This window comes from Diuraphis noxia, unplaced genomic scaffold (genome assembly GCF_037042655.1).
Source record: "Diuraphis noxia isolate RWA-SAM2 unplaced genomic scaffold, SU_Dnox_SAM2 contig0001, whole genome shotgun sequence".
NCBI lineage: Eukaryota > Metazoa > Arthropoda > Insecta > Hemiptera > Aphididae > Diuraphis > Diuraphis noxia.
In genome coordinates, this window is record NW_028301711.1 from 16,907,409 (window position 1) to 16,933,551 (window position 26,143).

General features: G+C 27.9%; 4 protein-coding genes across 7 annotated transcripts; 2 read left to right on the plus strand and 2 right to left on the minus strand.

The window, feature by feature from the left end:
- Nucleotides 1–9,285: 9,285 nt before the first annotated feature.
- On the minus strand, nucleotides 9,286–19,022 carry LOC149059987 (uncharacterized). Its single transcript, XM_089227329.1, has 4 exons — nucleotides 18,511–19,022; nucleotides 10,511–11,448; nucleotides 9,569–9,703; nucleotides 9,286–9,470 (listed from the first exon to the last, which is right to left on the minus strand). Exons 2-4 carry the CDS (start codon nucleotides 11,439–11,441, stop codon nucleotides 9,286–9,288), a joined length of 1,251 nt encoding a protein of 416 aa, XP_089083455.1. The 5' UTR covers nucleotides 11,442–11,448; nucleotides 18,511–19,022.
- LOC149059988 (THAP domain-containing protein 1-like) lies at nucleotides 17,065–18,074 on the minus strand. The gene is made up of 4 exons (XM_089227335.1): nucleotides 18,004–18,074; nucleotides 17,602–17,882; nucleotides 17,291–17,533; nucleotides 17,065–17,201 (listed from the first exon to the last, which is right to left on the minus strand). Exons 1-4 carry the CDS (start codon nucleotides 18,072–18,074, stop codon nucleotides 17,065–17,067), a joined length of 732 nt encoding a protein of 243 aa, XP_089083461.1.
- A 357-nt stretch (nucleotides 19,023–19,379) lies between the features above and the next one.
- Nucleotides 19,380–20,130, plus strand: LOC149059989 (uncharacterized). The gene is made up of 3 exons (XM_089217203.1): nucleotides 19,380–19,514; nucleotides 19,696–19,830; nucleotides 19,930–20,130. Exons 1-3 carry the CDS (start codon nucleotides 19,476–19,478, stop codon nucleotides 20,128–20,130), a joined length of 375 nt encoding a protein of 124 aa, XP_089073329.1. The 5' UTR covers nucleotides 19,380–19,475.
- A 52-nt stretch (nucleotides 20,131–20,182) lies between these two features.
- On the plus strand, nucleotides 20,183–23,305 carry LOC149059990 (uncharacterized). 4 transcript variants are annotated; one of them, XM_089217198.1, is made up of 6 exons: nucleotides 20,183–20,375; nucleotides 22,043–22,175; nucleotides 22,238–22,414; nucleotides 22,476–22,580; nucleotides 22,636–23,110; nucleotides 23,167–23,305. In XM_089217198.1, exons 2-6 carry the CDS (start codon nucleotides 22,109–22,111, stop codon nucleotides 23,213–23,215), a joined length of 873 nt encoding a protein of 290 aa, XP_089073324.1. In that variant the 5' UTR covers nucleotides 20,183–20,375; nucleotides 22,043–22,108; the 3' UTR covers nucleotides 23,216–23,305. The 4 variants fall into 4 exon arrangements, with proteins under 4 accessions (XP_089073324.1, XP_089073323.1, XP_089073325.1 ...); XM_089217197.1 differs by lacking the exon at nucleotides 20,183–20,375 and adding an exon at nucleotides 21,942–21,982; XM_089217199.1 differs by lacking the exon at nucleotides 20,183–20,375 and adding an exon at nucleotides 21,942–21,982 and having other exon boundaries at nucleotides 22,485–22,580.
- Nucleotides 23,306–26,143: the final 2,838 nt, after the last annotated feature.

Consider the following 26,143-nt stretch of genomic DNA (forward strand, 5'->3'; position numbering starts at 1 on the left):
CCCGCCATTTTTGTGGCGGAAAGCAGTAACTACGGGTGTCCCTGAACGATTGCTTCCGGAAATCCCTTAAAGGGATTTTGTTGAAAATCCTCGAAAATCGCCCCACGGACTGTGGAGACGACTAGAAAGGGTTGTGAGGAGTTTTGTGTCTCTCCTCCGTGATTAAAATTTTGAAATCCCTTATTCCAAAATCCCTTGGAAGCGCATTTTTCTATGGTTAAAACCAAAACGAACGCACTTTGTTCCACGCTTCTCGGTTGAAAATTGAGGGAGATACGTCCACTCAAAAACTGAGGGGTGGAAATTTTGGGGGGGGGGGAAACTTTTAGTATGTTATGCCCTTTGATGTACCAACGGGGTAGCTCGAACTCCGGGGTCTCTGCGACCAAAATTGGCCGAGATATGGCCAATTGAAAATTCGACTTTGTGGCCTTTGAAAGGCACACTTGGTGCGAAGTCAAAAAGCCAACCCGCAAGCGAAGCTGGTTTTAGGACTAGGAGTTATGACCTTTTGAAAATCCGAAAAATCGACTTACATGGTCGCCAGGACGGTTTCCCCGGCGGTTTGCCGGGAGACATCTAGATTCACCGTGTAATTTGTCAACGCGAAGAAAAATATTCTAAGTCCCGGGCGGCGCTCCGACGACGCCGGTCACCGGATGGGACCCTGGTACTTGGTGGTTAATTAAAACGCCGTAAAATGACTATAAGTCCTTTTAGACTTTACCTAGGGTCGGTTTTTCAATTGACTTTAACTGGCAGTTAGTAGAATTTAACTACCGGTTAATACTTTGTCCCAGTTAAACTGTTTTTGGAACTCCAGTTAAGCTAACCATCAGGTTTAACCGATAGTTAAACTAACCACTACTATTTCTTCCGATTAACTTTTTAACTGTCAGTTAATTTAATAATTATCATTGATTATTCTTGTGATAATAATTTTACTATTTTAGCAAGTGAATTTTATATTACGTATATTTTATATTAATATTACTACGTTTCACTTCTATTTTTCTTCATAATTTTAATTAAGTTACTAATATACTTACTTACAATGAATTTCGAAAATGAAATACTTTTTTATGATGATGACGATGAATTTCAAGAATATTTAAATTATCAGCGCAGACCGTATACTGTACGAACTAGGGTTGATCATTTTAGTACTTGGGATGAACTAGATTTTAAAAATCGCTTTAGATTATCTAAAGAAACGGTTCTGATGATATTAAATATGATAGGCCCTACTATATCATCAAATACAGACAGGTTATATAGTAGTATTTACATTATTCAAAAATTAGTCCAAATAAAATACTCGTTGATTTTTTTTTTATGTATCTACAGAAATCATGCCATAACACCTACACAAAAACTATTATTAGCTCTGAGATTTTATGCTACAGGATCTTTTTTAATTAGTGCTGGAGATGTAATGGGTGTTAGTAAATCTGCCGCATGTGTCATAGTACATGATTTAAGTGTAGATTTGGCAAAACTTCGTCCTCAAATAATTAAAATGCCAGAAACAAATGACGAAATAAAAGAGTTGCATAAACAATTTTATGGTATAGCCAAATTTCCGTTGGTTATTGGGGCGATTGACTGTACTCATATTAAAATTCAAAGCCCTGGTGAGTCTTATAGAATTTTTGTACAAAATGGTGTACTTACTTAGTTTATGATTTACAGTAGTTAAAAACCTATGTAAATTGTAATATTATAAATTATGTAGATTTATATTTATAAAGTAGTATAATAATATAGCATTGGCATAGCAGATAATAGTGGGATATCTAGATTTTTTTCGAAGGGTGGGGGGTTAGCTAACCTAACTTGAAGGGGGGGGGGGGGGGGGGGGTAAAAAAATGAAATAAAAACATAGTGTTTAACAATTTTTGTTTATTATTTAACAATTTTACCCTGGATATACCACTGGCAACTAGTCTATAATAAAACATTGCATTTATTGTATTTATAATGACTTTAAACTTTTTTGATTAAAATTAATCTCAATGTTTGGAAAATGACGTTCTGTATCTAAAATAAAAATAAAAATTAATTTAATTAAAATTAAAGTTTCAAGTTCCCACCAAAAGTTATTTGTAATTACAAAAAAATTACTAGTTAATATTGCTATTCTTTGTTTTAATGTTTATTTTTTTACTTAACCCACTTATTTTATATTCTTCACTAAAAGACGGATTAAAGATTTTTACACAACTACAAAGTACAAGTCTACAAACGTATTATGTAAAATCAACCCGCAACCGGCACTTTCAAAACACAATCACTGATAATAGCAAAAGCAAAATAAGATAATACACTTTTTACAGTATGACCATTAATAAGATATATTGATTTTACGATTAACCTCTAGTTAATTAACTGGCACATCAATTTCATTTGATAAACAGTGCACTATTTAACTGGCATTTTAAACGATAGTTAAATTAAACTGATGGTTAACTAACCGGCAGTTATTATGCCAATTGAAAAACCGGCCCTATTAATAATTCGCGTAAAATTAGACTTAATTACTCACCGATTTTTGGCCGATTACTGGATATGCGACTCGACTTTTTCGGAAACGGCAGATGAGTTAAGTCCCGAGTATCCACGAATACCCGGTATTTCACCCAAAAACGCGATTGCGCGAAAAAGGCGATTTGCTCGCGAAAAACTCTAAGTCCGGTAAGTAGGTCAACGGATACGCCGGTCGACGAATTCGGATATGACTTACACGTGTACGGGCAGACCCCACCACGGACGGGTTAGGGCCTATCACTTAACACGGGGAAATCGAAATCCTTAACTTACGGCAAAGGTTTTCGGTGGAGCTGGACTGGACCTGGATGAATCTGATCAGAGCACTTAACTGCACAAAGGTACGCACTTTTTAGAAAAAACGCACACGAAATGCCGAAGTTAAATCACATGCCATAAAAATCCGCAAGAGCGCGCTGCGCGGAGCTCGAGTAACGTGGAGAACACACGTCCGAACTACGCCGCGGTTGGAACGGCACTATCACCATAGAACGGTTGTACTATCACCGCTTAATATTATCACCGAACGCGATATTTATTATTTTATAATATTTGATATCAATAATATAAAAAAATGTTACATTATCATAGTATAATATTCAATATTTACATAAAAATATTACAATTAGAGCTAAGTTTTTATAATTGAAATAAGTAGTATAATATTCTTATTCTAATGAGTATTCAATAAGACTGTCTGCTATTAGATATAAAAAATATGTCCATCTATAACGAATTGTATGTATTCATTTGACATTAGATAGGAGAAAAAATAAATTTAGTATATAACATTAAACACAGTTATAGTAATATATGATATTATGTGTTCCTATATTTTAATCTTCATGATTATGTTTTTATAAAGTTCATTTAATTTAGATAAAAATTAAATTATTTACAATACAGTTAGTTAATATATTTTATTACATTTTTTTTCTATATTAAATTGTAGGTATTCATTTAAAATTATTCAAGGGAAAAAAATAAATTTAATATACGACAAATACACAGGTATAAGTAATATAAGATATTTGTGTACCTATATTTTTTAAACTTCATGAATATCATAGTATAATATTCAATATTTACATAAAAATATCTCAATTTGAGCTAAGTTTTTATAATTGAAATAGGTAGTATAATATTCTAATTCTAATGAGTATTCAATAAGACTGTCTGCTATTAGATATAAAAAATATAGCTATCTATAACGAATTGTATGTATTCATTTGATATTAGACAGGAGAAAAAATAAATTTAGTATACAACAAATACACAGTTATAAGTAAAGTAATATATATTAATATGTGTACCTACATTTTAATCTTCATGATTATATCTTTTTATAAAGTTCATTTAATTTAGATAAAAATTAAATTACATACAATACAGTTGATTAATAATATATTAGATTATTACAGTTTTTCTATATTAAATTGTAGGTATTCATTTAAATTATTCAAGGGAAAAAATAAATTTAGTATATAACAAGTATACAGTTATAAGTAATATATATTTGTGTACCTACATTTTTAAACTTCATGATTATATTTTTATAAAGTCCATTTAATTTAGATAAAAATTAAATTGTATACAATACAGTTGGTTAATATATTTTATTACATTTTTCTATCTATCTTTATTAAATTTTATGTATTCATTTAACATTATTCAAGGGAAAAAATAAATACATTTATTATACAAAAATATACAGGTATAAGTAATATATGATGTGTGTACCTATATTTTTAAAACTTCACAGTATAATATTCAATATCTACATAACAAAATATCTCAATTTGAGTTAACTTTTAATAATTTAAATAGGCAGTATAATATTCTAATTCTAATAAGTATTCAATAAGACTGGCTGCTATTAGATATAAAAAAATATATCTATCTATGACAAATTGTATGTATTCATTTAACATTAGACAGGAGAAAAAATAAATTTAGTACACAACAAATACAGTTATAAGTAATATATAATATGTGTACCTACATTTTTAAACTTAATTTTTAATTTTTTATAAAGTTCATTTAATTCAGATAAAAATTAAATTATATACAATACAGTTGTTTAACATATTTGATAATTAGATTTTTTCCGTCTATGTTTCTATGATTTAACATACTGTGTATTAACATTAATGAATTTGAAATAATATTACAGACAATGGATTCAAAAAATAAAGATGAACTTATGAATAAATATCAATATAATTTACAAACTATGGAATCATTAAGATTAGGGAATATTGAAGATAATAAAAATAATATATTAGAAACGAAAGAAATTAATAAAAAAATTAAAGAAACAAAACATAACATTTATTTAATCAGGATATGTTCATCATCAAATGAATTTGAAATCAATCAATTAAGAGATAAATTGTTTTCTTTAAAAGAAGAAAAAGGAGAAATATTTAATAAATATGGTAATAAATATATTGATTATGTTAGAAAAATGGAAATCTGTTATGGAGAAAGATATAGTATGGATATGATGATACGTTGTCAAACATTTCATGACATTTTCTTTTCTAAGAAATTATGATTTTAATTTAATGTTTATAGCTATGTTTTTTTACTTGTAAAAATAAAAAACAATTATTATTTAATGATGATGTGTGTTACTATTTTAATATTTTATTACTAGCAGATAGTTTGCAAAAATCTATATAATTTACAGAAACATGACATCATACATCGAAAAAGAAATTAATGGAGTATTGAGACAACAGGCTGAAAATGAGAAATATGGTGAAAGAGAAGAGAAAAAATTTGAAAAAATGATTTACGATATTAATATTAAAATCAGAAAAGCAAATCTGAAGTCGACTAGGGAAAATTTATTAAAAAAATAAAAATAAAATAGCAAAACCACTAACTCACTTACTTAAAAAAGGCGTACCATTTATATGGACTGATAATTGCGAACATAGTTTTATGGAACTAAAAAAAACTTTAATGAGCCCACCATTACTAGTCTATCCAGATTGGGAAGCAGGGAAGTTCAATTTGTGCACCGACGCTTCGCAATATGCAATGGGGCCGTATTATCTCAAGGTGACGTGCCTAAAGACCAACCCATAGCATACGCGAGTAGGACACTTAATAAAGCAGAAACTAACTATAGTGTTGTTCAAAAGGAATTATTGGCCATCTTATGGGCCGTGAAATATTTCAGACCGTATTTATATGGCTGACATTTTAATATAGTAACCGATCATCGACCACTAACCTACTTGTTCGGTATTAAAGACGCGTCCTCGCAATTAATGCGTTGGCGTTTACAACTAGCCGATTACGATTATACTATAACTTATAGAGCTGGTCCGGAACATTCGAATGCAGACTGTTTGTCACGCATACTAGCAGTACAGACCAGTTCAACAGAATCGAACACGGACTATAGCGAGTTTCAAAACGCGGAAAATAAACTGATCTTTAATTCGAAAATTTTAAAAATCGAAGACGACCTCCACAAGGTCGTTAACCAAGATAACATAGTTGTTACACTACCGCGAGATAAAGAAATAACACACCCGACCATACGCGAAATTATTAACTTTCACAAGGTTATGATAAATCTTATGGTTTACATTATGATAGAACTAGTGATTCTTACAAAATAGGAGATTACTCTGTAACTTTTAGCCATGGTAACTTACAGCTGCTTAATAAATACTATCCATGGACATTAGGACTACAGTCTTTATTATGTGAGAAAGAACCAAAAAATACAACTATACAAGATATGGAATCTTATTACGATATTTTGAAAACTTCTCGAGTTCATTTAAAAGCGGATGGGAAACCAAAAACCTCAAAGTTTCATAAATGGGCGACCGTCGTAAAACCTCTCTACGAAAGAATGAAAAATGAAGAAAAACAGTTAAACGAAGAAATAGTTAAAATTAATAACTCTAGAGCTCCTCGGATAAGCTTTAAAGAATTAAACGAACATTTATCTAGTTCGAGTGCTAAACGTAGTAATGTTCATAATAATACAACAATAACAAATGAACCATTTGATTTTAACCCTACAGCAAACAGTTCTATGTCTGTAGATCCTCCAGTTGAAAAGATGTTTAATTTTACTGCATCACCACATGCTAAGAAAGGTTCTGGTTTATATAAAGATGTAATACCTCAAACACAGTTAGTTTATTATGATGATTCAAATAAATTAGTAACTAGATTAAATCTTTTAACATCATCACAAAGAGTTGGTAATACTGGCGTTAGTAATGAAATCATATCTATTTTAGAAGAATTACGTGAGAGGAATATTATAGTATAATGACAACCTTAGAGAATATAGCTAATGAGCTACATCTACCAGCGAGAAAAATATTTCCTAGACGTAGCGTAGTTACACGGTTTAAAGATGATCTCTGGCAAGCTGATTTAATAGACATGCAGTCACATTCTAGACAAAATAAAGGTTTTAAATTCATTTTAATCATAATTGATACATTTACCAAGTATGTATGGGTAGAAGCACTAAAAAATAAAACAGCGGAGGAATGTACAAAAGCTATGTTTAATATATTGAAAAAAGCTAATCCAAAATTTTTACAGACAGATAATGGTACAGAATTTTATAATAATCAATTTCAAGATTTAATGAAAAAATATAAAATTAAACATTATAGTTCATTCAGTGTCATTAAGTGTTCAATTTGTGAACGTGTAATACAAACTCTTAAAAATAAAATATATAAACATTTTACTGCAACAGGTACATGGAATTGGTATAATACAATATCAAAAATTATACAAAACTATAATAATACAAAACATAGAACAATTAAATGTACACCAAATGAAGCTCGAATGGATGCAAACAAAATTAAACTTAACACACATACAAATATCAAAACATTATACAAACCAAAATTTAACATTAATGATAAAACATGATTAAACATATATTTGATAAGGGATACACACCAAATTGGACGACAGAAATATTTACAATTTCAAAAATTTTACATACAAATCCAGTAACGTATCAATTAAAAGATGAATCGAACAATATCATCTTAGGCGGTTTTTATGAACAAGAAATTAAATTAACTGATTTTCCAAACACCTTTCTTGTTGAACGTGTTATAAAAAAAGTTGGGAATAAAATGTTTGTCAAGTGGTTAGGTTTTAATTCAAGTCATAATTCATGGATAACGTTGTCAGATATATTAAAATAAAATTTTATATTATATTATTTTTTATCTTATTATTATATTTTACCTTTTTCTTTGATAACACTAAAAAAAAATTTGTTTATTCACATGAAACGTTTAACAATTAAAACATTATATAATACTGATAGATAGCGCTTTTTGTTTATTTCGATTGCGGATATATAAAGTTTTTTAATTTATAGTGGCCATAAGCCAATGTATTAATCCCATCATCCATTATATAACGTTTATCATCGTTAGCACTAAGAACAAGCTTAGTCATAGTTTTCGAATGGACAATATGTTTATTCGATTGAATAAAATTCATTTTTCTATGAGTTTGTTTATCCTCAACAGTTACATGGTTTATAAATGCATTTAATATATCCATGTAATTTTCAAATTTCGTGTGATTTTTAATTATATACTTTTTTACACCTTTTGCTTTTTTTTCCTCAACACTATGTACAGTTTTATACGCATATAATTTCGGTCTTAATGAGACAAATTTTTTTAGAATTATTCCTTTCATTTCATCCTTAAAATATCCGGGTTGATTTTTATGAGTCTCACTGAAACAATAATGGTCTTTAGGATAATTAGATGTATCAAAATATGGTAGTAAACTATTTTTTAAATCATCGAAAAAATTTGTTGTTTGGATAGCGTATACCAACGAATCAGTATCTGAATACAAAGAACTAATTTTAGCACCATATTTTTTTTTCATTACATTATAATGAAAGTCATACATAAATGTTTTTGAAACATCTAAAATTGCGAATCCTACATAAATTGCCTTGTCAAATTTAATGATTTCCTTACGCTGATGAATAGCCATAAGATTCTCAGTGTATATAGTTCTGTCTTTAAAATTAGTTTTAACCATTAATTTCCTAGCTTTTTTTGCTGATGAAACAAGTTTTATAGAAGTTCTTGCGCGAACATTTTCCATACATTTACCGAAAACGCTATTGATTAACAACTTCCAAAAATTTTTTTCAAACTCGTTTTTAGCTTCAACTCTCATAGTTGTACACAATTCAATGTATGATGCCATCCATTTGCTTTGTGAAAAGCTAATAGCTCGATGAATTTTTGTCACTTTAATACCGTTTAAAATCGCCTGTTTTAAGTTTTTATAATGTACTATATAGTTTTTTTTTGATGATAATGTAGTAAGCAATTTCTTAGCTTTAGAATTAGGAGGACACTCATTAATGGGTAAAAATGGGAAATCATTATGACTTTTATGTAAATACTTAGGGTACTCGATATCGACTTCTAATATATACCCAACTTCTGAATCATCAGCAATTTTAGTGACATCGATATTGAGATCATTAACCCACTCAAAATCTTTGAAAGGCAATTCTGTTAACATAGATTTACCATACAAATTTACACAGTCAAGATATGTAATCCATGTGATTGGTTCATTCGAATTATAGTCCAGTCCTTCAATATTTGGTATATTTACTTTAACATATCTTTTAGTTGATTGACAAATGCCCCCCCGGATTGAGTTTTCAAAAAAGAGGAGCATGTTTTAATCCTTTAACCTTTCCAATTTCACCTTAGTGTACTTAAGCATACAATCAAAAGCAAATCCAGGAGCAGTCATGTAATGAGCAGGATCTAATCTGAGAGTAGATAAACATAAGTCTCTAAAATTTTCAAACACGTCAGCCAGTATGGTAACGTCAGTCTTTAAATAAAGATCGCTATACTCACCTAAAGTCTTTATATCGAATGTTCGCCATATATTTTTAGCATGCATATAATCTTTATCGCTTATTTTTTCGTCTGTCAAAGAGTTATAAAATTCAGACTTTGATGGTAAAAAGTATCATCTAATTTACTCCAACTATCGACATATTCATAAGGGAAGATTCCTTTTTGAGTGACTAGATCTAATGCTTTCATGGAAAAATTTTTAAGAGTTTCTCTAAACCTCAACTTATCTTCTGATAAATTTAATGCAAGTTTACTTAATGATTCGCTCATGAAACGGAATGTATCGACAAATTTAATACTAAATCTATGTGCGATTTCTTTACTAAAGGATATATATTTTTCTGACGAATTAGGAATAACGTGAATATCTTCATCATTACAACCAAGTTCCCGAATTATGAAATGACTATCGTATGATAAATTATGGAAGAAAATTGGTACGAATGAGGGGTTAGTTATTTCAAAATTACATTGAAGACAAAGACATTGTCTATATTTACCAGTAAAATGCCAGTGATCTCGAACTTTAATTAAATTATTATTTTTAAAATGTCTCGAACATTTTCTACAAAACTTAGTATTTTTAAAATTACTTTCTTCTTCTTTAGTTAATTTATTCATCGGTTTATTTGTTTGATAAATTTTATTAATATTATTTCCAATAACAATCATATTTTCCATAAATTTTTTTGCAGCATTTTCACCTCTATAAATTACCACCTTTCTCGGAATTTTGAACTGTTTTACTAGTTCTTTTGATATAACATCATAGTTAACTTTGACATAAAACCCATAGCTCATAATTTCATGTAAATGTGTAGCATAAGTTTTAGATTTTTCACATCTATTAAATTCACTAAACTTATTTTTAGGAGTTAAAATACATTCAAAATCTGCATAAATAACAATTGGTATTCTCTGTGTATTTATATAGTTTTTAAAATAAATAAAATCATCATCCCCCTTTTCAAACATTATTGGTCTCCCTAATTGGTTCTTTCTACAATTATGCTGGTGTTCACTCAACCCTTTCTTACCCCAAAGTTTGCTTTTACATGGCTTTTCACTAAAAGTAGTAAAACATCTTTTACAGATAATTAATCTGGAACAGTTTTTAGTTTTCTGACTTCTAATAAATCTTGAAAAATTTTTTATATAACAAAAATGTGATGTGTTATTATTATTAAACAAAAGTAGATCAAAATGTTTTTTTCTTTCAGTATTACAAATATATAGAGGGAAAATATGTTTTTTATCATTTAAACTATAAATATTAATTGATACATTATTTATACGTCCAAATTTTTTTATCTGACTGATTGGTGTAGGAAAATCTATACATTTAAAATCTAAGCCACTTTTTTTTTCTAACATTTCAAAATATTTCTTTTTAAAATAAGTTTTATTTGAACGATTATCAAACTTTGATAGTATTGAATATTTAAAACATTTAACATCATTATTTTTTACATTTATGACTGCTCTTTTATCTTTGATATATTCAGGAAGATCTAGATACGTTCTTCCTCTGAGAGGATTTACTATATTAATTCTCAATTGTAATGCATCTATTGTTTTAAGTGACCAGCCAGAAGCTTTTGCTAAAAAATCATCTTCTTCACTTAATAATTTATTGAACATCCCATTCAGTAATTTATTAAAATCAGAGGAATTACACGCAAGTGTATTAGAGGTTTTAAATGCTATATCCTGTACTTCTTGTGTGATAATTCGTTCATATACACTATCTACATATAAATTAAATTTTATAGATGTTTGTAGACATGATTCCTTTAACTTTGGAATTATTTTGTCTAAAGTATAGTTAAAAAAAAGTGTGTAGTCTAAAAATTTTAAATTATTCTTAACTATAAAAGTTTTTGAACATTTTTTAAATCTTTCAATTTCAAATATTCCTTCATCAGCATATGTCATTCGCTGACGTTTTGTCACCATTTTTCTTTTCATAATTAAGCTGAAAATAAATTAAATGAAAAAAAAAATATAATAAACAATAATAATATTGTAATCACTTTATTATTTTTTATAGTATAAATCATACAATATTCAGCAAACCTAAGCAACTAGTTTAAAAAAAAAGAAATTAAAAACTTAATTATTATTTAATAAATCATATAGGTATGATAAATGCAATATACAACTTTGTTGGCATCGATAACCTATATGATTAGATTCATCGTAATCACCTTTAATTTCTTTTTTTTTTTTAATAAATTTTCCCTAGTCGACTTCAGGTTTGCTTTTCTGATTTTAATATTAATATCGTAAATCATTTTTTCAAATTTTTTCTCTTCTCTTTCACCATATTTCTCATTTTCAGCCTGTTGTCTCAATACTCCATTAATTTCTTTTTCGATGTATGATGTCATGTTTCTGTAAATTATATAGATTTTTGCAAACTATCTGCTAGTAATAAAATATTAAAATAGTAACACACATCATCATTAAATAATAATTGTTTTTATTTTTACAAGCAAAAAAACATAGCTATAAACATAAAACTAAAATCATAATTTCTTAGAAAAGTAAATGTCATGAAATGTTTGAGAACGTATCATCATATCCATACTATATCTTTCTCCATAACAGATTTCCATTTTTCTAACATAATCAATATATTTATTACCATATTTATTAAATATTTCTCGTTTTTTTTCTTTTAAAGAAAACAATTTATCTCTTAATTGATTGATTTCAAATTCATTTGATGATGAACATATCCTGATTAAATAAATGTTATGTTTTATTTCTTTAATTTTTTTATTAATTTCTTTCGTTTCTAATATATTATTTTTATTATCTTCAATATTCCCTAATCTTAATGATTCCATGGTTTGTAAATTATATTGATATTTATTCATAAGTTCATCTTTGTTTTTTGAATCCATTGTCTGTAATATTATTTCAAATTCATTAATGTTAATACACAGTATGTTAAATCGTAGAAACATAGACGGAAAAATCTAATTATAAAATATGTTAAACAACTGTATTGTATATAATTTAATTTTTATCTGAATTAAATTAACTTTATAAAAAATTAAAAAATGAAGTTTAAAAATGTAGGTACACATATTATATATTACTTATAACTGTGTATTTGTTGTGTACTAAATTTATTTTTCTCCTGTCTAATGTTAAATGAATACATACAATTTGTCATAGATAGATATATTTTTTTATATCTAATAGCAGCCAGTCTTATTGGATACTTATTAGAATTAGAATATTATACTACCTATTTAAATTATTAAAAGTTAACTCAAATTGAGATATTTTTATGTAAATATTGAATATTATACTATGAAGTTTAAAAAATATAGGTACACACATCATATATTACTTATACCTGTGTATTTGCTGTATAATAAATTTATTTATTTTTCCCTTGAATAATGTTAAATGAATACATAAAATTTAATAAAGATAGATGGAAAAAATGTAATAAAATATATTAACCAACTGTATTGTACACAATTTAATTTTTATCTAGGAATTAAATGGACTTTATAAAAATATTATCATGAAGTTAAAAAATTTAGGTACACAAATATATTATATTACTTATAACTGTATACTTGTTGTATACTAAATTTATTTTTTCCCTTGAATAATTTAAATGAATACCTACAATTTAATATAGAAAAAAAAGTAATAATCTAATATATTATTAAGCAACTGTATTGTATATAATTTAATTTTTATCTAAATTAAATGAACTTTATAAAAAGATATAATCATGAAGATTAAAATGCAGGTACACATATTATTATATATTACTTATAACTGTGTATTTGTTGTATACTAAATTTATTTTTTCTCCTGTCTAATATCAAATGAATACATACAATTCGTTATAGATAGCTATATTTTTTATATCTAATAGCAGACAGTCTTATTGAATACTCATTAGAATTAGAATATTATACTACCTATTTCAATTATAAAAACTTAGCTCAAATTGAGATATTTTTATGTAAATATTGAATATTATACTATGATATTCATGAAGTTTAAAAAATATAGGTACACAAATATCTTATATTACTTATACCTGTGTATTTGTCGTATATTAAATTTATTTTTTTCCCTTGAATAATTTTAAATGAATACCTACAATTTAATATAGAAAAAAAATGTAATAAAATATATTAACTAACTGTATTGTAAATAATTTAATTTTTATCTAAATTAAATGAACTTTATAAAAACATAATCATGAAGATTAAAATATAGGAACACATAATATCATATATTACTATAACTGTGTTTAATGTTATATACTAAATTTATTTTTTCTCCTATCTAATGTCAAATGAATGCATACAATTCGTTATAGATGGACATATTTTTTATATCTAATAGCAGACAGTCTTATTGAATACTCATTAGAATAAGAATATTATACTACTTATTTCAATTATAAAAACTTAGCTCTAATTGTAATATTTTTATGTAAATATTGAATATTATACTATGATAATATAACATTTTTTTATATTATTGATATCAAATATTATAAAATAATAAATATCGCGTTCGGTGATAATATTAAGCGGTGATAGTGCTAACTGTTCTATGGTTATAATACAGATATCTATACTAACTAGATATGGTACTAGACTAGTTTTACATTGACAGTAGTGAAGCTCGGCGGCGCGCTCTTATCACACATCCGCCATGTTTTCGGGGGTCAAAACAATGATTTGAATGTATGAAAAAGATACAATTTAAATTAATGTTCATGAAGTATTAAAAGATTTAAATTTAAACACGCATTCAATTTCAAACCATAACCATACAAATAATAAAACTTACATATATAGATCGATAAATGCATATTATAGCAACTATTTGGGACTTATTAAATAACTTGAATGGTATAGTGTGGTTTCGTGAAATAAACCGTGTAACATCAGTTACATACACAGACATATATTAAGTTACTTAATATAATTATATATCAGTTAATTAATAATAATAATAATATAATACAATAATTAACTTCATAAAATACAAATCACTTCATATCATACTCAATTTCAAAGAATGATTATTCAAATTTATAATTTAGGTATAAGGAGATATATATTTCAAATTTACTATACTATAATATTATTATAGAATACAAATATAAAAATGTTAATACAAAGTAAATAGGTACAATAGATTCATGAATATGAAACAAAGAAATATTATTAATAAAGTTTAAACATAAATATTTATTGGTTATTAAATAAAATCAGCTTAGTTAAGACACGTCGTTTGCTAACTTGTTTATCTTTAGATTTAGCAATATAGTGCAGACGTATTTTGAGATATTCCTTACAAATTAAAGATACTAAATGTAATTTATGGTTTTCTAGAAAACAATCATCCAAACAACTTAAATTTTTAAATACATTATTACTGTAGACATAGTTCTTAGTATAAATAACAATTTTAGAATATGAACCCAACTTTAGATGTATAAAATTATCTGTGAGTTGAATAAGAGTATTTTCAACAAATTTCACGATTTTTAATACATCAGTTGAACTCTGTACTAGTCCTCCCCTATTTTTAATGTTAACGAGAGCCGAATAAGAATTTTTATGACTATAATAATTATGATCTATAGTAGTTTTTTTTTCTAGTAGACTTTCAGTACACGTAGGGCATTCTATTTTCTTAAAAATGGTTCTTACTATAAATCCACTAATATAGTATAAAATATTATCTTTAAGAATATTTATGTTAACACTATCATTTTCAAAAGAAAGGAAGTCTGGTATTTCTTCATCATCATCTTCAATAATTTCTTCAGATTTTCTTTTTTTCCAACGTATTTCAAAAATGCTGTCATAACATGAGTTATCTAATGCAACACAGTTTGCAGCATAAGATGAAGTTATTAAATTCTTTAAACATAATTGTTTCATAGCTGTTCGAAATTCCAGAACATTAGGGTTATTATTGTGACCAAACCTTTGCCTTATTTTAGAAAAATATATTTCCAAGTGGTCTTGAGATAATTTGTATGTTAAAAGATATTTATAATCAGTAACAATAAAAAGTTCCTTAGCCAAGTTTAATATTGATTTGACAGCTACAGCAAAACCTACAAACATAAATATAATAATGAGTGTAATGATATAAATATACAAAATAATACATGTTAGTATGTTACGTTAAAATTCCAACAAATATAATCACTGACCGATCACAAATGTTTTTCTAGGAGTTGAATGAATTGGGATTCCTTTAATATCTGTTAGACTCAACAAATAATCTACCAAAGGTTTAATCATATTTTCCACTTCTTTAATGTTGTCTCTGTATAATGGTTTTTTAAATCCTTTACCAAAGGGGTTACGGGTATTAAGAAAGTCAAATATTCTATCAATTACCCTGATAAATCGTTCTGTAGCTTCACCTATAGTAAATTAAAATAACTGTACTTATACTGAATTACTGATTATAATTAAAACTTACTGTTTTTAAATGCAGATTCTTCTAATGACCTAAGGAATTGTATTGCATCAGCAGTCGACGAGCTTAAGGTCTGTGCGGCTATTTTCACCTTCATTATGTTTTTCCTCCAATCAATATGAGCAGATGTCAATTTATTAACCAAGTGCAACCCTATGTTTTCTTTGGCTATATCAATGAAGCACATAATCATTATTATACTATATTTTATATAATTAGATATTTGTGAAATGAAGTAAATCTAATCTTTTAATATACCTTTATTAAGATCTTGGATAAATGTCCAATCAATTATGCCATCAACACTTTTAAATTTTCGGTAAGTACCAAGGGCATTTCTTGCTAGTTTAATATTGTGGCATGCATCTGGTATATAATAAATCTAAATAAAATAAAAATAAATAAATTATACAGAGTTCATTTTTATTATAGATAGTTTTTACCTTCCGATCTATGCCAGGAATATAAAAATATTCTATTAACTCATCATATGATCCATGAAGTTTACATCCAAGATGTGTCATAGTGGATAAGTTAGTACTGGTGCCATCACATGTTACACCCCAAACTCGAACACCAACATTATTTGCCATTGTAATTGCGGTTGTAACAAGACCAGCCTGTATCACTGCAGTACTTTTAGATTGTAAAAAGTAACCTATTGGATGTTTCCACTTTCCATTTAATCCAACTAACATAAAAACCAATGCTTCTGTAGCTGGGGTCTCCTGTGCTTCAGCTTGAATTCCTCCAAAATCACAATAACCCAGAAATTTATCTTCACTAGCATCATACAAGATTTTTTTTCTTATACACATCGAATCAAAAACTAAATTGCAATCCTTGTCACTTTGTGGAATGCATTTCATATATTCAAATACTTCATTGAAGAAACCTGGATTAGCATTGACAGAAGAAGTCCAGTTGCTAATGGACGATGGATGTGGTAGGCTTAATATAGTTCTGTAATAGGTAGCAGTAATATATTTTTATTAGTGATATATTTGAATACATAATATAAATATAACATAAAAACATAACACATCAAATACATTTAAAAAAAGAAAATTTCACACAAATAACTGATAATAGTGTTTAATTACCGGCAAAAATTATAAGCTTTAGGAGAATAATAGTGTAAAGTCAAAGCAAATTGTTTCATCTCATTGGAATAGCGACAACCAGTTCCTTTATTACTATTTTTAAGCTCATTATTAAATAATTCTAATATAGACCCTGGCAGAGAAAGCATTTCAATAGCAAGAATAAAGCATCAAAGCATTATAAAAACAGCAAAACTTTTATTTATGATCAAAAATTCTTACCACTAAAATGATTTTCAATTAATCTTCCATGTTCACCATCAATTAAACCTTTATTGCGTAAATCATCTAAGAGATCTTTTAAATTGTTAATTGTTTTTTCTTTCCTCCTAAGCTTTTGTTTTAAAATTTTTATTTTATTTTTTAACTTGGTTTCACTGGTAAAACTATTTATAGTTTGTACTTCTACATCTTTTGTAGACTGTGTCTCATTAATTAAAATATTATCTGGTTCAGGACCATTATCTAAAAAAAATTATTAATACCTAATAAAAAAAAAAAAATAATGATAAAATTTTAAACAGTTTTAATACCTTCAATAACTGGTGTAGTATCATTATTAACTGGTCTAGGAACTTTCGTCAGAGGATTTATTCTGTGTTTTTTAACTTTTTGGTAGTATGATGGGAATGATGGAAACACTGATGGAGTAGCATCCAATCTTAATAATGGTCTACTTGCACCTGGGCGTATTTGAAAGTCTTCACTAGTAAAATGATCACTGCAAATTCTACTGTGCTGTGATGGTTTGAAATTTTTTCTTTTTATAGCATTAATCCACTTCTTCATCAACTCTTCATTAGAATGTGGAAATCTAATTTATAATAAATAATAATTTAAACAAAATACAGTAAGGTTATGGTTGTAATATAATATGAATATTATACTAGTATTTTTTAATTGCTAATTTTGTTTTAAATAGGTAGGACACTTACCGGAAAAAATGTGAAGACTGTCCAGCTGAAGCCCTATTTTGACAGCCATACGCAACACACACTTGAGGCATATTTAAGTATTAATTAGGAGTACATTTTAAAATCGAAATCCACATGTTTGTATTGTATCATTAGGTTAATGCAGAAATATTTTGACCCCCGAAAAAATGGCGTCTACATCGACGGTGAGCTTCACCTGATAACGGGAGTTCGCTATCTAGTATAGTATAGATATCTGTGGGTAATAGAGACGGTATATATTTTAAGGTTATGTTCATTAATAGTAGATTGCTGATGTGTAATAAAATGTAATTACTATCTAGTGATTACTATCTTATAAATATGATGTTAACATTTTATCATATAAACATAGATAATAATATCATAAAACTATATTATTATAATGATGATGTGTTTAAATCATTGTTATTCAGTTTCTAGTTTTTTCTAAAAAAAAATAGGAGTAAAGATTAAAAGTTTTAATAAAATAATAAAATAGGTACTTACATAGTTAGTGTTGAAGTATTCTAAGTCTGACTGTTGACTGTTTTCTGAGTCTGGCTGACGGTTGCTATTGTTGTTGAAGATGTTTTTACGTTTTTGATGGTCTGTTCTGATGTAACTGTTTTGCTGGAGAGTCGAGGATGGTTGCTGTTCTGTAGCTTCTTGGTCTGTTAGAGCTGCTGGTGAACTGATGACTTTATGTTTAAAAATTCGGTGTTTTATACTAGAGTTTAACCCTCTCTTTGAACATTGAGTATTAGGTACCTCTCATAATCCTGAGGTGATTGTACATTATATTACTTAATACCATTCTCTTTTGTCCATGTAAGAACATGTTTGTAGTCTTTCATGCAAATTCTTATTACATTATTATATGAGAAGTCTATTTGAATATATACATTCTAATTTATTTTAAATTATATTTGATATTTTAACCAGTTCATATAATGTCATGTTCATATATAATCATTTTTTTTTTTTTTTGGAAATGTTTTTTCAGGTCATTGCTATTAACCTTTAACGTTTTTATATCTGAAATCCGGTTCATACTAATTATTTTTTTGATTCTAATAAATGTTAATATTATATATATATATATATAAATAAATAAATGCATATATATATATATATATATATTATACTATTATTATTGTTCATATTATTAAAAATGTTTGTTGAAAAGTCTTTTGAGGTCATTAACGTTGTTATATCAAATCTGATTTTCAAGGCGGGTGATTATTTTAGATCCTGTTTCTTTAATAATTCATATAATGCCACTTGTGTTCATGTAAAACAAGTTTGTAGAAAGGTTTTTCAAGTCATTGCTATTAACATTAGCATTTTACATATAAAATTATTGTGGTAGTGGCAAATATCTGTGTATAAAAAGCCAGTGTAAAACCATTAACGTTCATCAGTCTCAAGATTTCAATTCAGTCCTCAACACAGTCTACAACGCAGCACAAAAAATGTCTTATAGAACATCAATTATTTCTTCAGAATCAGAGGTAAGTAAAGTTTTTTTAAAAACCAAATAACAAATTGGAGGTCAGTCGTAACACTACTCAACGTTATGGTTATAATTATTAAGAAACATAAAAAATAAAATATGTTTCTTTTAGATATCGGTTATAAAACCACTTGTACATTTTTTAAATAAAAAAAAAATATTTATTTTATGATCCATAGAATGAACATTTCAGTGAATCCGTTGACTCTAAAGCTAAACCGTTAGCATCAACATCTAAAACAAAAACCACTTTAAAACGTGGTGTTGAGAAGACGAATGAAAAAAAATCTACAAATAAGAAGCAGATGAAAATGGTTAGTTAAATTATTTTTTATTATAAATAAAATATATATATATATATATATATATATATATATATATATATATATATAAATTATATTTTTCATTTATAGAATGCATCATACAGAGACAATGTTGGTGATCGTTTAAGATCAGAAGAATATGATGAGGAAGTTTTCAATTCGCTAACTTTTCGACAAGGTGACGGTTTAATTACGATAAAAACTACATTTGAGGAGAAGCCAACAGATTACTGGGTGATAACACATCATAAATGTTCAAATATTGAAAATGTTCCAGTTAAGGATAGGTAAATAATTTATCACTAATTTACTTTTTTTAAACTATTGTTAATCTTTTTCAATAGGTATTTTTATTATCACTTCATTTCATGATTTAAAAAAAAAAAATAATTATAGGTGGAAGTTTAGTGAAGCTGGTGTTAAGTTGTATACAAGCGAAAAGTCAAAAGACCAGACATTGAATGTTAGCTTGAATCAGACCATGCAGTCAATATTTGACACGATGCTACAGGACCCATGACGTCGTACAATCAAAAGTAAAATAATAGGCTAATTATTATATGTTTATTTTAAAAATGAGTTTTTTATTGAATAAACAATACAATATATTATATAAATATTTGTTTATTTTATACTATTAAATCCTGAAGTATTAAGTCTGACATTGTATTAAAATGGTATTGTAATATTTCATATAGGAATGATGTGTCATCGTTTTGCAGATGAGTGTAATAACTAAAATCATAGTTTTGTATATACTGGTTTGTGAATTCATTTCTCTGACAACTGATAGGTAGACCACGGACGTCGTTTTTTATTAGATCGTAAGCTGTGTTAAATGTAGCTTGGTAACTTGGTAGACGTTTCTGTTTTTCTGCAATGTAGAGATCTACACAATGTTGAAGCTGTTTAAGTCTACATAAATCTATATGTGATAAAGTGATATAATCATCATTGATATGTAAAGTAATTGAACTCTGCTTAACATTAGTTGAATATGTAAAGTTATCAGATATTTTTGTTCGTCTACATCTGGTGTGTAAATTATTAGTAATTGAAATGTAATTAGATTCAAACATGAGTGTAAACCATTGTTCTAAGTTTAAAGTAATTATCTTCTTTGATAATTTACATTCTAATAACACAATAATCGAAATTTGTTTATTAATTAATAGTCCAACCGTAACACTCTTCTTACTATAAGGACGAATGTCGAAAGTTGATTTGGATACGATTATAGGTAGAACCATGATGAATAATATTTATAATAATGTTTCAGATACCTACCAATGTAGAAAATCTGGTATAATGTAACTGATGGAACATATACTTTGAACTGAGGTTTTTTTCCTCTGTTAACATATTATATACTAAATCTTTCATAAATGAAGAAAAAAAAAAAAAAAAAAAAAAAATGTGAACGTACAGTTCAGTAGATTAGTGCATAGTAAAGAGGGTGGGATATTTATACCTATACTTACTTACCTGAAAACATGACATTATTTTAAATTAAACTTAACGCACTAATCCACTGAACTATACGTCCACGAGATATTAGATTAAAAACTAACACATATAAGTTGTTTATAATATTTTTTTTATTTATTACAACATATAATGAAAGAACATGATTTAGCAAACGGTGTCGTAGGACCTAGTTTCACAATTACAAATATATTCATTGTTACAATATTTACTTAACACTTTTTGAACAAACTGATTTCCCTTCATTAATAATACATATATACACTTTGGATTATATCTGCAATGTTCAATCCAAACGTCATCTTCTCGTTTCCAATTATGAAGAATAAGTCCACAGCAAAAGCATTCGACGATATCTTCTACTCCTGTATATTTTAACCCACATTCAGCTAGAGCATATTTATTTTGAAAACAATTTAAAGGAAAGTGTTCGAAAGATCTTAATCTGAATAAATTGAAGTATATCCTGGATGGGTTGGAACTGAATTATTTCGTATACGATGAACTAATGATTGAAAATCGCTTGAAAGTTTTGGTAAATTCATTTCTTTAATTAATTGAAATAATAAGTTGAAAAAACACAACTCGAATATGTATCGTAATATTATATTATCGTAATCTCCAGCAAGCCTTAAGCAATGGTCTCATAGTTGAAAAAGTAAACTGCGTATTTCAATTTTATATTATATTATAAACGTTTAACTTTTATATATTCCAGGTGCATAGAGTAGTTCAATTCAAGCAATCGCCATGGCTTGAGACGTATATAGCTTTAAATACTGAAATGAGAAAGAACGCTAAGAATGATTTTGAGAAGGATTTCTTTAAACTTTTGAACAATGCTGTGTTTGGTATTTTATTAAAAATTCTATTTCTAACTATTTTTATTAATTTTCTTTTTGCTATCATCTAGGAAAAACGATGGAAAACGTACGTAAGCATTTAAATATAAAGCTTGTGTCTAGTGAACGCCGTTTGCAGAAATTAATAAATCGATCGACGTTTAAATATTGCACCACGTATTCCGAAAACTTGAACGCTGTCTCGCTAGAGAATAAAATTATTGAATTTTGCAAGCCTATTTATATAGGTAATAAACACTTTTAATTTAGTATCAATAACTATATTTTAATATGTATAATTTTAAACAGGTTTTGCAGTGTTGGAAATTTCCAAGACCTTAATGTATGATTATCATTATAGCGTAATGCAGGCACATTATGGTGATAAGATTGAGCTCATGTATACGGATACAGGTGAATATTTTTAAAGTAATATCGTGTTCATGCATATTAATATGTGTTATTTTAGATTCACTGGTATACAATGTTCAAACCGATGATTTTTATGAAGACTTAATGAATAATTCCTTCTTACTTGACCGGATGGATACTTCGGATTTACCGATAGACCATCCATGCCATATTGCCGAACGAAAAAAAATTCCTGGACTGTTTTCTGATGAGACAAAGGGCGCGGTTATGACAGAGTTTTGTGCACTGCGCGCAAAGTCTTACGCGTATAAGATCAATGAAAAGGAGAAGATAAAGGCTAAAGGAATTCGAAGACATGTAGTAAAGAACCATATGAACTTTAATGATCATTATCGATGTCTGTTTGGTGATAAAAGCTTGAAGGTAAAGACAGATAATGTCTCTATCCGCTCGTTCAAACATAAATTGAAAACAATTAAATCAAGCAAACTAACGTATAAAAGCTTTGACGACAAGAGAGTTATACTTGAGGATAAAGTACATACACTGGCCCATGGTCACTATCGTATTAAGTAAGTTATAATAAAAAATATTGTTTATAGTTATTTTATTTAAAAAATGTTTATAGGGAGGCTGAAACAGATGAACACTTAGGAGTACGGATGGATGAGATTTGATATTAAATTTTATGCATATAATTGTAGTAAAAATACTTTTTATTTTTTAAAATTGTATATAATGTAAACTATATGTAAATCAATTAAAACTGTATATTATGTAAAAAATAATTTAATCTATATATATATAAATTGTATATAATGTAAATCGATTGAAACTGAATATACATTTAATTTATACATGATAGAAAAAAGTTATAATCTTAAACATTATTAAAATACCATTTTTTTAATGCAAATACTTTATACAATGTACATTGTTTTGGATTGAAATCCTTATGAAAAATACAGCATGGTAGTGTTTCTCCGTTCAATTGACAAAGCCGTGGACATTCCAAATTTTCAAAGTTGAATACTGTGGCATGTGGCATAAACTCGTTGATAATCTGTTGTTTTTGAGAGCCCTTAACGTAAATTCTATCGAATTTTAACGATTGAAATATTTTCTGTATTTCTCCATACTCTACATCACCATATTCCAACGTTAAACCGTGATATAAACGCTTCAGCCAACTGTTTACGCTTCGACTTTTTGCATCTTGTTTTAAAGATGTATGTTTAAATATCCAGTGTTGGTTGGACCATGTTTCAGTATCTATTATTGACATTTCTTTGATAAAGTACTTGTTGTTGACTCCTAGAATGCACTGGACGTCCAAGATAGCCGACGACATATTTTTAGATGAATTAGTTTTTATAATAATTTGTTGTACCGAACAGATTCACTTCTGAACTACCAATGAAACTAATTTTTAATATCATTCTTATTGATCCATGAATTGTGAGAATCGTCAAACCCCACCCACTTGACATATATCTGATTCCCCCTCTTACGCACAATTTTTTCGATTAAATAATCATTAGGAAAATTTGTTTTAGATATCTCTTCGTTATAAAAACAACCAGCTATTGGATCATCATTATAATCACGTAAGTGATAAGTTGGTGGTATTGTTTTGTTTATTTTCGCTATTGTGAATATTTCTGTTGACCAGTTGGGTAAATACCCTTTTGTGAAAACTCCTTTGTGAGTGCTTATTCGTACTTTATCACCAACACGAAATTTTACTTTTCCATTGGTGATTGCCCGTTGCTTCAATGTCACTAGTGAAGGATTTTTGTCTGCCTGCAACGGCGTCATCCCATGCGTTCTATGTCTTGTATTGTTATAATTATCAATCGGCATGGGTAAAATTGATATCCATTCTTGTGAACCCAGAGCAGTAAATTCTCAATACATGTTTGTTTTTAAAGTTCGATTAAACCTTTCCACAAAACAGGATTTTGTCGTGGAATATGTGCTATAATTTTTTATATTATGCTTAGTCATTAACATGTCAAACTTTGAATTATAAAATTCTTTGCCATTATCTACCTGCAACAGTTTGAGCGACCTATCTACAAGTATTGTAGACATGGCTTTGGTCACTTCACACCCTGTTTTTGTTTTCAATGGTATGGCCCAGGCGAATTTCGTAAAACAATCAATCACACAGAGAATATAATTATATCCTTTGTTTTTCTTTGAAAGTGGAATCATCTCGACCAAGTCAGCCTGCCACAAATCGTTTTTTCCATACATATTTACTCTTCGCCTCGTATAATTTTTCCTAGCCAGTCTGTGAAGTTCGATAGCTATGTTGCGTTTATACATTTGGTATTTTCCTTGTTATACCAGATTCGTACAGTTCTTCAAAAATAGATAATATTTCGTTTGAAACTTCAGTGTTTCCAGCAGATTGAGAGGCTAAAAGAAGTCGCAACCTATCAACCAGCTCATTTGGGTCATTCCAATATACTAAATTATGTGTTTGTAATTTCACGCCCATTCCCGATGGAAATAGCTTTGCGAATAATTTGTGTATTTTTTGTACCACCTTTCTTAATTTTTGCACCGTCCTGTGTCAAATGTGCTGAAGTTTGTATTAGTATTTCTTTATTTGTATTTAAATCATTATCAGTATATTGCATTGGATATCTGAAACATAATAACTCAACAAGTCCAGGCGTTAGCTGATAAGACGTATCTTTGATAATTATTGCGTTGTTTTTGAATTTTACTTCTTCTTGACCTAACTTGCTTTTTCCATTAGAATATTTTTTTGGACCATATATTTTATCTTTTTCCTCTTCTTCTAATGTACGAAAAATTTCAGAGTGGCTATCGGATGCTATATATGGGGTACCTTCAGCTATAATTTCATTATTACCGGCTTCGGAATTTTGTAATTTGTTCAACGGTTCGATTATTGGTTTAAATGTTTGCGTTACATAAGATTGAATATCAGCTTCACCTCTTTTCAATGCTTCAAATTTACGTTTAATGTTTTTCTTGGCAATAATTAATTCGTTCAACACTGCACTTCTGTCTTCCATGGTTGAGAATGAACTACATTGTTTTATACAACGACAAATGTATCGAAACCGTGTCGATACCGTCCGTTGTCACGTTCACAGTCTTTACTTATCACGACGAAATTAAATCTCCCCCTACTCCAACACAAAGTACAAAACTCTTTAAATTCAGAATAGTTCATATCACCCGAACAGTGTTCCATATAAACGTGTTTTAAATTAGTCTCGTCTTGCTTGAATAATATAATCATGTTGCTATTATCTCGAATAAGTTGTTTGGGTATGCGAGCGAATGATTGTGCTAGATAGAACACGTCGATATTGTTGTGTCTACAACGCGTGTAGTAAGAACGTAGGATATTTTGATTTTCACATAAAATATCGTCAAATATAAAAACAGAATCTGGTAATGCTTTTTCTGGTGGGATAACCTCGTCGTTTTCGTGAAAAGTGAATAACTGAACGCCCTCTACATCTTTTAAAATTTCACAAAGCATTTTATATTTAGGTTGATCGAGTGTTTTCGAGTATATATAAACATTGTGAAAACGTATACCATTGATGTTAGTCAAT

Excerpts from the sequence above, each read along its gene's own strand:
- LOC149059990 (XM_089217198.1), top strand. The coding sequence starts at position 22,109 with ATGAGAAAGAACGCTAAGAATGATTTTGAGAAGGATTTCTTTAAACTT. Across the intron at positions 22,415-22,475 it reads TTGCAAGCCTATTTATATAG|GTTTTGCAGTGTTGGAAATT; the intron begins GTAATAAACACT and ends AATTTTAAACAG. Across the intron at positions 22,581-22,635 it reads GCTCATGTATACGGATACAG|ATTCACTGGTATACAATGTT; the intron begins GTGAATATTTTT and ends GTGTTATTTTAG.
- LOC149059988 (XM_089227335.1), bottom strand. The coding sequence starts at position 18,074 with ATGCCTCAAGTGTGTGTTGCGTATGGCTGTCAAAATAGGGCTTCAGCT. Across the intron at positions 17,883-18,003 it reads CAGTCTTCACATTTTTTCCG|ATTTCCACATTCTAATGAAG; the intron begins GTAAGTGTCCTA and ends ATTATAAATTAG. Across the intron at positions 17,202-17,290 it reads AATTGAAAATCATTTTAGTG|GGTCTATATTAGAATTATTT; the intron begins GTAAGAATTTTT and ends TTTCTCTGCCAG.
- LOC149059987 (XM_089227329.1), bottom strand. The coding sequence starts at position 11,441 with ATGAAAAGAAAAATGGTGACAAAACGTCAGCGAATGACATATGCTGAT. Across the intron at positions 9,704-10,510 it reads ATGTAAAAGCAAACTTTGGG|AAGATAAGTTGAGGTTTAGA; the intron begins GTAAGAAAGGGT and ends TAAATTTATCAG. Across the intron at positions 9,471-9,568 it reads TGATACTTTTTACCATCAAA|GTGAGTATAGCGATCTTTAT; the intron begins GTCTGAATTTTA and ends TAAAGACTTTAG.
- LOC149059989 (XM_089217203.1), top strand. The coding sequence starts at position 19,476 with ATGTCTTATAGAACATCAATTATTTCTTCAGAATCAGAG. Across the intron at positions 19,515-19,695 it reads TTATTTCTTCAGAATCAGAG|AATGAACATTTCAGTGAATC; the intron begins GTAAGTAAAGTT and ends TATGATCCATAG. Across the intron at positions 19,831-19,929 it reads ATAAGAAGCAGATGAAAATG|AATGCATCATACAGAGACAA; the intron begins GTTAGTTAAATT and ends TTTCATTTATAG.